General features: G+C 43.4%; 1 protein-coding gene across 4 annotated transcripts in view; it reads left to right on the top strand.

The window, feature by feature from the left end:
* Positions 1-497: 497 nt before the first annotated feature.
* LOC308309308 (voltage-dependent L-type calcium channel subunit beta-4-like) overlaps positions 498-12,621 on the top strand; it is a gene marked incomplete at both ends in the record, with an annotated part of 43,548 nt that continues 31,424 nt past the window's right edge. For 2 of the 4 annotated variants that reach the window (XM_080754851.1, XM_080754853.1), the window contains 2 exons: positions 498-560; positions 5,240-5,323. In XM_080754851.1, the coding sequence (XP_080610977.1) occupies positions 498-560; positions 5,240-5,323 (147 nt within the window). Of the gene's footprint in view, positions 561-5,239; positions 5,324-9,358; positions 9,404-12,621 lie in introns of those variants that run through there. The other 2 variants (XM_080754852.1, XM_080754854.1) reach the window with 1 other exon arrangement.

Genomic DNA, 12,621 nt, shown 5'->3' on the forward strand with positions numbered 1-12,621 from the left:
CAGTGTTGACACTTTTAGTTTCACCCCCAAAATGATTTTTTCCTATTGATTACTCAAAAGCATTTGGGACCCCATCCAGAATCAAAGGGGGTACATTTATTGTGATGAAATTATTGTCTTAGGAATACAACTAAACAAATACAAGTACTTTTTTCCACCACTGGTAGACGCAGTCTCCTCCTAGGAGGCGACTAGCTCTCGTGCCTCAAAATAGGCTACTCCTCTCCTCATCGAGCCATGTGTGTTAGTGAGCCGCGTGCGCACCCATCATATTCAGACTAACCGTAGCCACTGCCAGTTGAGAGAAGTACTGCCTGCCTGTGTGTGTGTGTGTGTGTGTGCTCCCTCCAGCTCCACTCATGTTTGGTTCTGCGGACATTTCAGGTGATTGAAAGCTGGAGCAAGCAGTCCAGGACCCGCCGCCGCCACACTTCCACTGGGCTGCTGGGCCGGAGGAGCGGCAACCGCCACCCCTCTGGACCGATGTCCTGGCCGAGATGTCCCGACACATCTACATACGGAACAAGATCGGCGAGGGCATCCAAGCGCCAATCTTCCAGGTAGCTATAAGGTCATAATCGGGAGATTAGATTCCTCTTATTTCTCTGTTTCCCAAACAGTGTGGTCGGGACTCGAACTGGACCCGTTTGTGGGTCGTGGGCACGTTTTTATAGGACCATTAATTTGTTGGTTTCCTACCTTTTTAATGATTATTTCAAAACATACATATATATATATATATATATATATATATATATATAAAGATTTGAATGAGAAAAGAACAGATTGTTATGAGTAATTTCATTGATAAATACATGAAAAATATAATAAATGTTTCAGAAGTAGTGAAAATATCTGCTGTTTTCACTAGTTTGTCCCGGGCAAACTAATTTCTCTTCTGGCTAAAACGTTTGAGAACCACTGATGACAATTTTTTGATCTGAAAAAGTTGGGCCCACACTTTTTATTATTTATAGAATAGTAGTTTGAGTTATTGTGGCATATAGCTCAAGTAACAGATTCCTTAAAGTTTGTCAATTTAGGGGGATGTTTGTTTGCTTATGCGGGCAATGTCAGCATAAAGGTTTTCAGTTTGTTATGATTTGCAAGTTTATCATCACTTTCATGGTGTACTAGATATCTTTTATTATTTTTGGTGTGTTGTGGTGTGGCAATGAAAGAGCCTACTGCTTGCTACTTGATTTTATTTGAGGAAAGAGGTAAAATGATTTGTGTGGTGCACTAGGACTTCATAACAAAAATGTAAAGCAAAATTAAATGGATCTATTTGAGAGATGTTGGACATCAAATGCCAGGGCAGTCTGGAATTAGGAATCATTGTGGTCAGCTATTACATCTCACAGGGCAGGCCTCTCAAATTTACCTATAGGCATACTTTTATATTTTTAATGCATTCTCTATTTATCTCTTATTTCTTCACTGCTATCTCTCCAACATCCTTTCTTTCTCTCTTTTTGTTCTTCATTCCTTAATTTCCATCCTTAGCTTTTCCAAAACGCTTCAGTCCAAATATAGCATCAGCGGTTATCTCTGGAGAGACAAGTTAATTATCTAGCAGTGATTTGCCCCATTTCTGCTAAATTCTCCAGGGTTAGCACCAATGTCACCGACGCTGAAATGTCTGAACTTAGCCTACTTCCCCCAAATTGAATAAAACAGGGCCATCTAAACTGGGCCATATATCTGTAGGCTACAAGATCCTCCCTTGTGTGCTTGTGTTAGCACGAGTTAACTAGCAAGTAGGTTTAAGCGAGTACTACAGTACAAGTAACATTAAGCCGGCATCATAGTCGCCTGGGCGGTGGAAGGCTTTACACCGCGGTGTAGTCTTTTCGAGTCATGAAACTACAACGTTACATCATTCCTCGCGGTGGAGAGCTTTACACCGCAAGTCCCAACACATCTCTCTGTTTTTACTATCAGACAGACAGGCTCTACACCCCGTTCACTGATTGGTCGATCTAGACCAGTCAGTCACGGTGTACAGGACTCCACCGTGAGTGACTATGATGTCCTGCACTTATTTTCTGACTTGAGGTGGAAAGCTTTCCACCTCAAATTTGCGGTGGATAGCTCTCCACCGTACACTCTGATACGGGCTTTAGTATTGCGCTAATAAGAGTATTTAGGCCTAGAATTATTGAATGCTTTAGCTATTGAAAAATAGCAGATATACAAGCTCACAGCACGGCACTCGGTGCCGCGCTGTGAGCTTGTATATCTGTATATCTGCTAGCTTGTAGATCTGCTATTTTTGAAAAAGTCATGAAAATGTGTGCAAATCTTTGAATATATTATATTTTCAAAGTGAACGTTTGTAACTCAAATTTTGCTTCTGGGTGGTCCCTGGAACTAAATATTTTGAGATGCGCGTCCGACGTCCGTGGCCAAATACATTTTGGGGGTCCTTCACATGAAAAGAGCACACTAACTGAGCTCCATTTAAGTGAAAAGGACCTTTTCTTTGACAACGGCTTGCCAGATTGCTGACATAAAACATAGGTTTTTCCAAAAACCTTAGAAGGATTCAAAAGACACAGCAGCGCGGCTGTGAGCTTGTTGCGACCGTCAGGGAGCAGTTTACTATGAAAACCTCCACCGGCCGTCCGTCCGTCCGTCGGTCACACGTCACATGTCACACCTTTGCCCTGCTCATATCTCCGCATCAGTATGACATCACACCACATGTGTACACAAACCTTTGTGTACGTTGCTGTGGCAACAGTCTGTTGTTGCTGGTCTGTTAGTGCACGTTAGCAACCACCTTAGCAACCATGGTTTTACCCTAGCAACCAACTGTTTACCCTAGCAACCAACTGTTTACCATAGCAACCATGTTCTTTTACCCTAGCAACCAACTGTTTACCCTAGCAACCAACTGTTTACCATAGCAACCATGTTTTTTTACCCTAGCAACCAACTGTTTACCATAGCAACCAGATACGCAGAGCAGGGATCTCCATATATGGGCATAAACAGGTGACATCACACTGATGTCAGATACTCAGAGCAGGGATTTCTCCATAATATATGGGCATAAAAGGGATTCTGTTAGGGATCTCCATATATGGGCATAAAAGGGATTCGGTTAGGGATCTCCATATATGGGCATACAAGGGATTCTGTTAGGGATCTCCATATATGGGCATAAAAGGGATTCTGTTAGGGATCTCCATATATGGGCATAAAAGGGATTCTGTTAGGGATCTCCATATATGGGCATAAAAGGGATTCTGTTAGGGATCTCCATATATGGGCATAAAAGGGATTCTGTTAGCTGCTATAAGCCAACCCTGGCGATAAGGTCTGAGTCGAAGAAATGCTTCTTTCCTGGCAAGAATTGCCCCTTTATACTGTAGGGCTCGTTTGTGTATTGTATGACATCACGCCACATCATCGGCTGAGGACTGTGTGATGTCATCATATCTCCATATATGGAGACATAAGTTGCTCATGCCCAAATATGGGCTGGTGAGGTCAGACTTAGTGTGATGCGTAGGTTATCTCCATATATGGAGATTCAACTTCAATGAGTAACCATGGCAAACTGTCAACTGCCCGTATGTCTTGATAATTGGTAAAACAAACTTTTGGCCTATTTGTGGAGATAAGCGACCAACGGTCGCTTATCTCCCGATTAGGGAGTCTTACTGGTATATCTGCTATTTTTCAATAGTTAAAGCATAAAATAATGATACACAATAATGTGTACCCGTGCTGGTGCTTTGGCATAGGATCAACTTGTCTTTCCCTCTGCGTCCTAAAATAAATATTGGCACTTTGACTACAGTGTGTGCAGCTGCTTCTTTGTCTTTTGCAGACAATTAATGGGATCAACTTTGACAAAAAAAATGATTGGTTGATTATGTTGGACTGACGTCTGACATCATAGATGTGTGATGTCATAGACCGCTTGAGACTGACACAATATGTCCATATATGAGCATTCCCAGATATGGGCTTAATATTGATGACGTCAGGGATCTCCATATATGGGCATTAAAAGGGACAAGGAAGGAATTAATTTGCAAGTGGGACTCGCGTTGCGGTTGGTTGTTTAAGTTGGACAAAATGTGGCCATATTTTCCCAAATATGGATGAGCTGGGATGATATTGATGACATCAGGGATCTCCATATATGGGCATAAAAGAGACAAGTACGGAATTAATTTGCAACATCATTGTGATGTCAGAACAGGTCAGCTATATCCTTCTGCGGAGCTGGGATGAGGTGTCATTGTGAAGTCAGAAGAGTGACAGACGGACATGAGCTGGAGGTTTTCATACTAAGTAGCGACCTACGGTCACAATAAGGGATGGAAGGTCTAAAGCGCCATTCCCACTGGGCACAATAACTAGTATAAACTTAAAGATATCATTGTATTTTCTTTATAGTTGGTGTGAACACTGCCATCCACTTGACTTTGAAACTATTGAAAACTATATTTTGAATAGTTTCGTTTATAGTGTTCAGTGTGAATGTCCCTTAAGACTGAGTTCTGGTCAGTTTGATTATGATCAAAGGTTTTTCTTTTCTGTTCGGCGTTTCTTACGATTTACAATGAATAAATCTTACTCTGATTGGCTAAAAGGGGCCACTAGCCTATAGCAAGAGGTTATAAACTTGAACTTCAAACAAATATGGTGCTCCCCACCTGGCTACATCCATGCTCCTCCCACTTAGGGCTGTCACGGTCATGACATTTTAGTTGTTTATTAGTAGTAGATAGTTTTAGCTTTTGGCATCGAGTGCTAGAACAGAGCCAGATCTGTTGGTAAAATTGGCATGTGTGAATTTTACCAACTCAGAAAGTGAGTTGGTCAAATTGGCATGTGTGAAATTTGCGAGTGGCATTTTGATTTTTGCAAGGCGTATTGTCACAATAGAACCATGTTATACAAAATGTAATGCTTCAACTCTGGGGGGGTCCCCAGTAAAATATGATTATTTGGGGGGTCACTGGCCTAGAGCAGTGGTTCCCAAACATTGTAGCTTGTGATCCAAAAGAGAATTTAGACGTTTGCCTGGGACCCAAACTAGTGAAAACAGCAGATCTACAAGCTCTCGGCGGTCACCACGTTGTGAGCTTGTAGATCAGCTATTTTCAATACTTCTTAAACATTTGGAATCTAAGTTATGGAATTTCTTCTCGTGATTTCGTCATGAAAATTACTGAAAGAAAATCATTGAATTTTGTTGTTTGTTCACCCCCTACAGGTGAACCGGGGGACGTACTCAAGGAGGAGCCGGTTGAAGAGGTCTGATGGAAGCACCACCTCCACCAGCTTCATCCTCAGACAGGTACACAGGTGCAACCGTTTTTTTTGAACAGTGAATTGAGGTACTTGGAGGTCGAGCGCAGGAGGCAAGTCCCGGAGCCGAGTTCCAGCCAAGCCCGCTCCTTTTTTGCTTGATTTGCTTGTCCAAATCCTATTCAGCCCGCTCTTTCTGTAAACTTATATTCACATATAAAAAATAGCTATGCATGCATTGGCTTTGGTTATTGATTTACCTCTGAAATGACAAATTAAACATGGGCCAAATTGTCAAATATTAGAGGCAGAAATTGTGAAAATAGCCGATCTACATGCATGTAGATCTGCTATTTTCACAATAGAATCGTGTTATACAAAATTTCTCAACTCTTAGTGCTCGTCAGGGTGCCGGGTCCCCAGTTAAAACATGATTATTTTGGGGTTCACGGCCTGAAAAGTTGAAACCACTGGCATACACTACCTGTCCTTGGGCATTGCGCATAGGAGTAAGCAACCTGTTATTGAGCTGAATTATTGTTATAATAGTCCTGGAAATTGGGTTAAATATTCTGGAAAGGTTTTGGAAAAGTTTTTGAAATTAATTGGTAAAAATGTGTGGGAACCCTGAAGTGAAAAGTGGAGCTTGTGATCAGAAGATTGCCCTTTCCGATCCCTGGAGACTGGGCCAATGGGAAACCAGAATGATTACTGTTGTCTAGGGCTGGTGAAATCAAACATCACAATAGTTTTTACCTAATACCTCAATATGGATAATGTGACGATAGTGTGATAGTGTGATGGCTAACATTGTATATACTGTACATGCATAGAGTATCAGTATACAGAATTGAATTGAATTGAACAGTTTTTCTGTACATAAATTCAATAGAAGAGAACTATTGGTGCGAAATCCTGAGTATTAATTTATCTCTGAGTGTGTACAAATAGAACCGTACACCCTCTGACACAAATTAACCCTCAGGATGTTGTACAGTGTGTTGAATGGTATACACTGTACAGATTTTTCAATGCCTCTCAGCAATTCCACATCTGTGCATCTGTGTGATTCCTAATAACGCGACAGGGATGGGTCACATTTGATGGTCCGGTCTCGCATGCAGTCAGTGGCGTAAAGTAACCACGTACATTTACTTAAAGGAGTAGTTCACCCCCAAAATGACTTTTTTTTCTATTGATTACTCACAACATGGAGACTTGAGTTCAATAACATTTTTTGTTTTTTGTCGCATTCCTAAGACAAAAGTTTGATTATAGTACATTTATCCTGACGGTTTCCCTATCCAGTGCCATGCATTTGGGTCCACATCCAGGTCCATGCATCCGGGTCCCCATCCGGAATCAATAGGGGTAAATTTACTATAATCGATGTTTTTGTCTTAGGAATGCGAGAAATTCAAAACAATATTATTGAACTCAAGTCTCCATGGCATGAGTAATCAATAGAAAAAAAGTCATTTTGGCGATGAACTACTCCTTTATGTTCTGTATTCAAGTACAACTTGAGTACAAACAAAAACTGCATTGATCCATACAGTTAGAGTCGGATGATACTGTGTAGAGTCCCAATAATGACCCACACACCAAATGCTAAGAAAAAGTTGTCATCGTAATTAATTTGATAATTGCTAAATTAGATTATTAATAATTAGTATAAATTACTGCAAGTTTGTAGATCTGCTATTTTTGTCCAAGTCTTTGAATATTTTTGACCCGATTCTATTGTCTTCTAATCCTAAGGATTTAGAAATCCTAAGGTTTCTGAAAAAACATTATTTTTTCCTCAAACAGTCTCAAAATAATATGTATAGGGACCCCCCCAAGAGCAAATATTTAAATTTCGCTTTAAAAATAATTCTTAGAACTACAAGCTTGGTGCCGCGTTGCGAGCTTGTAGATCTGCTATTTTTCAATAGCTAAAGTATAAAATAATTCCAGGTATTAATGGGTTAAGGTTTGTTCCCTTGGTCCTTAAAATATCTCATGGCCCGCTGTTTGAGAAACCCTGATATATGTAACCATGGTCATTTGCCCATGGTTACATACTGTAGGGCGTTTGAATTTCCATGCCTCATACAGTGAGGTGCACCTCCTGCGATGCTGCTCCATGAGTCACACACGCTAATCTGCCGAAAGGAACGTGACGAGTTCCACGTCACGCGTCATGTGTACACCGCACGCACGCACGCTCGCTCGCTCGCTCACACGACACCTCCGATCTAGAGTCTTATGTATGTGCCATTATGCCAATCTGTGCACTGATCACAATATCGCTTTCAATTCATTTCAGAAGCCCAAACACTTCACACACAACGTAGAAATGTAATCAAATACAAATTTCTAGCTATTGCCATTTCTCAGAATCCACAAGACCTCGAACGCATTCCTCCATAACAGAGATCCCATCCCTCTCTCTCTCTCTCTCTCTCTCTCTCTCTCTCTCTCTCTCCCCCCCTCTCCCACACACACACACTGTGGCAGGGACGTGCAGAGAATGTTAGAGAGGCAGGGGCTGAAATCTCTAAAAGGGCTTTTTTATGAGAATATCGAAAATAGACCTACAAGCTCACAATGTGTCGCAGCATGACTCGTTGTTAGCTTGGAGGTTGGCTATTTTCTTGATACCATACTTGATACCATAATGAACTAAGTATAATCAAGTCAATACTGGAGATGTGGCATAACGGCATGCATGCATTTCTACACCGAGAGGACAATTCTTTCAACATAAGATGAGGCATTCAAGTTAAGGACAAGGCAATTCTCTTGAATGCTGCCTTCGTGTATGGCATGGAAAGGGGTCATTTGCATTTATTTTACCATTGTAAAAACTGCATTCATGGTCTGGAGGGAGGGCACTTTTTAACAGACGGATACAAGGGCAGGGGCTCAAGCCCCCTTCGATATCTATGTGTCCACGTGCCTGCACTGTAGCGTGGAGAGATAGACAGACGAGCGATACAGTAGGAATGGAGAGACAGCCAGGGTGGGTGGGGGTGAGGGGCACCGCTGCTGTTTCCCAGCACATTCCCCCCGCCCCCCCTCCCCTTCTCCAATCAAGGAGAGTGTGCACCCCAAGCTGAGTGTGGAGGTCTTCCCAGCCAATCGGCTCCCTGCACACTGGCTCTGTCATCAGCTCTGGCATCGAGGAAGAATCCTCTCCTCTCTCTCCTCCTCTCTCTCTCTCTCTCCTCTATGCTTTGCCGCTATCGCTGCTGTGCTGCCTCTGCTGTGCTGCCTCCGCCGCTCTCGCCGTTTAACTGCCGTCATATACAGCCAGCAGCTCTCCTCCCTGCGTTGTGTTTTGTGTGTGGTAGCGAGCGTGCCCTTGGACCGCGGCAGAGACAGAGCATTTAGAATGCTGGGCTCGGCGGGCCACCTCTGGGGAGCGAGTCTCGGTCCTATAATGTAAAAAGCTAGCGGCGGGGGGGGCCTGCTGTTGTGTTTTTTTCTTTTTTCTTTCTTTTTTTCTTTTTTTTTTTTTGGGTGGTGGGGGGGTTATTCGTTTTGGCTGGAGCTGGGAGGTGTGGGGGGGATACTCGGGGGTGGGGGTAGAGACGTGGAAAGCTATATCCGTCGAACGGAACGCCGGGGCCTCGAGAAGAGGGACCGGGCCCGGGTGGTGGACCCGGAGGAGGTGGTGGGAGGTGAGGAGAGAGGAGCATCTTTGTGCCGAAAGCGTCTCGGAGGAGGAGGGGAGAGGGGAGCCATTTCTCTTATTTATTCGTTTCCACCTCCTTCTTCTTGCTCTCCTCTGGTCTTCTGCTGCTGCTTCTCCATCTCCTCCTCGTCGCGTCTCTGCCGCTGAGAGAAGGGACCGCTGTCGTCCACGTCCGTACCCAAAGCCCACCCCGCCCCCTTCCTCTCCATCCCTTATCCATCCTTTTTTTTTTTTTCTTTTGGTGGCTCCTACCCCCCCACTCTCCTCCCTCTTCCTCCTCCTCCTCCTCTCCACTCTCGCTTTTTTCTCTCTCTCTCTCTCTCTCTCTCTCTCTTTCTCTCTCTCCCTCCTCCTCTCCCCTCCTCCATTCTTCTAGAGCTGCCGTTGGAATAGCAGACCTCCATGTATGACAATTTGTACCTGCATGGATTTGAAGACTCGGAGGCGGTGAGTGAGTGAGTGAGTGAGTGTGTGTGTGTGTTTGTGTGTGAGAGATGGAGAGAGAGAGAGATACATGGGTAATATGTGGTGAGGGGTGCTGATTAAAAGCCCTCTTTGGTATGAGTATGTTTTTGCCATCTGTGTGTGTGTGCGCGCGCGCGTGTGTGTGTGGTTATTGATGGGAAGCTATAATTCTCACACACACACACACACACACACACACACACACACACACACACACACACACGCAGGCCTTTCAGTGGCTGTAACCATCATTACAGTGTAGCGTGAGACGAGGTGGGGGGCTGGTGCACACATTAGGGAGATGGCGGCTTGATGTGTGACACGCACACCGTTACGTGTGTGTGGGGGTGTGTGGTGGTGGGTGCATCCGATCATCCGGCTATGCTGTATGCATGGCGTTAGTCCAATGGACCCTGAATTTGGCCGCATCTCGCCCACCACAAGCCCCCCCCCCCCCCCCCCCCCCCCCCTCTCTCTCTCTCTCTCTCGTGTATGTGCGGCTATGTTCACACTGGCGGAGCCATTTAGTGTACATCACACGTTGTAGCTCTCATCTAAAAAAAAAAAGAAAAACACATAAAATAATATTGATAAAAGGACCTTTATTTCACTGCCACCCACCTCCCTCCCTCCCTCCCCAAGGCCCGTTTTTTTGCCGCCTTTGTGGGACCATGCAGGGTGGGAAGGACTGATCGATCTTCGCTCGTCACGCCGCCTCCCCCCCTCCCCCTCCCCCGCTGCGTTTATCATCAGCCTTTGTTAAAGGTGCAGTCTGTTCACATTTCTGATGCCTTCGGTTGCTTTTATTTCCTTTTGCTGTGCCGCGTCGTGCCTTTTCTTTTTTTCTTTTTTTTACGAAAATGCATCGGGCATCGTGTGGGTTAGTGATGTCACATCATGAGTCACGTGAGTCACGAATGCCTCAAACATGGCTGATTGGATCGTGTAGCGTATATACTGTATCTGAGATAGACGTACCCACCAGGCGACCAGCTTTCATAACACTCACTGTAAAACAACATCTAGGTTTTCCTGTTGTGATGGTACTGGCGGGGTTACATCTTGGGAGTATTTATTTCGATTGCAGTCATAGATTGTCTTAAATCTATGAATTTGTTTAAAATGGTGCCTTCTCAATCACTGTTAGAAGCCCATAGAGTGGACTATATATAGAATGTGCTTATTCTGTCAAAATACGCCAGACGCCAGAGAAACCTCACTGTATAGATTCCCAAGCTTGGCACTTTCTGCTTGGACACACACACTCATGCACACGTGCGCACACACGCACACACTAGTTGCGAATGCGCACACACGCACACACTAGTTGCGAACGTCAGGTCGCATTTACTATCAAAACCTCGACCAGCTGTCTGTCAGTCTGTCTGTCACACGTCACACTTTTGCCCTGCTCATATCTCCGCAACCGTTGCCCCGATCCATGCCAAAATGGATCCTAACCCTAACCCATCAATTCACACATGACCCTCTTCTAGCACCACCATGAGGCCGATTCTTGCTAAACACATTTTTGGATGCAGCTCCTACAATTTTTTCCCTAAAATCACGCAAATCGGTACACAGTATACACTGATATCATCAACGTGGATCTGTCCCATTTAGCGCCACCTTCAGGACGATTTTTTAAAACACATTTTTGGACACTGCTCCTACAGAATTTGCTCTAAAATCACGCAAATCTGTACACAGTATCTCTACACTCATGTCATCAACATGGATCTGTCCCATATAGCGCCAGCATCAGGCCGATTTTTTCAAACACATTTTTGGACACTGCTCCTACAAATTTTCCCCTAAAATCACGCAAATCTGTACACAGTATGTCTACACTCATTTCATCAACATGGATCTGTCCCATATAGCGCCACGATCAGGCCGATTTCTTCAAATACATTTTTGGACACTACTCCTACACATTTTGCTCTAAAATCACGCTGCGACCTGACGGTCTTACTGGTTCAATGTAGTGGTGTGCTAAAGTAAAGCTCAGTCATGGCTTGCTTCTTGTAAAAGAAAAAAAAAGTGCTTCGCCATGATGACTACAGTAGCTTCTGTGTCTTTCTGAGGCGAAAGCTATCTCGTTAACTGCTGAACATTTAAGATGAACACAGCAGAAGGCTACACCGGTCATCATGTCCCAGAAAAAAAAGAAAAAGAAAACTGCTGCCCCCCTCCTCACTGCATGGCACTGACAAACTGGCAAACAGTGGTGGAAAAAGTACTCACATTTTTTACTCAAGTAAAGGTATCAATACTGCAGTGCAGAAATACTCTGTTACAAGTACAAGTCCGGAATTCAAAATCTACTTGAGTAAAAGTGTGAAAGTGTTGGTATCAAAATGTACTTGAAGTACTAAAAGTAATAAAATGTTTGAAAATAGCAGATCTACAAGCTTGTAGATCGTCTATTTTCAAATAGCCAAGGCTATAAAATAGGGCTAAAGTGGTTTATGTATGTTTTATAATATTATAATTTAGTGTCTGCAAAGTAACTAGTAACTAATGTTTTCAAAAACATTTAGTGGAGTAAAAGTACAATATTTGGATCCGAGATGTAGTGGAGTAGAAGTAAAAGTATTGGAAATTGGAAATACTCAAGTACAAATACATCAAAACTGTACTTAAGTACAGTACTTAGTTACTTTACACCACTGCTGGCAAAATGCAAAAAAACGCCCGTAACTCTGCCACTGCTGCTGCTGCAAAACAAAGAGTGTAACGTACTGGGAATTAAGGTGACGAGTTGGTTTTTGGGGGATTTGTTGTAGGGATGTTGTGCTCTGCTGGACAGTTTGGTGGGGAAAGGCAGAAGAGAGGGTTGTGAAGGACTCCTATTTGTAGATTGCATTCCCGCAAGATGTGACCGGACCCGTCTTGGAACATTCATTCCCTAATTTGGGGAAAAGCTATACAGTAAGAAGATTGAGACAGCATCGGGAGTTGTGCATTTAATTGCGCCCGTCCGTCCCTCGCCCAAAACCTGTATTTACGATGTTTCTACAAGTAGGCATGATTACTTAATGTACTATATTTAGTATGACTGTACAGTATTTATTAGTATCTAAATGATAACTTCATTCTACATTAGCAGATCCGTTGTTGTTATTATTTATACACCTTTTGTGTTTATCCTTTCGTTGAAGGCTCAAGGATCACTGAAATAATGACAGATATTATTT

Source organism: Nannobrachium achirus (assembly GCF_963921795.1).
Source record: "Nannobrachium achirus genome assembly, chromosome: 24".
In the NCBI taxonomy this organism is placed as follows: Eukaryota; Metazoa; Chordata; class Actinopteri; order Myctophiformes; family Myctophidae; genus Nannobrachium; species Nannobrachium achirus.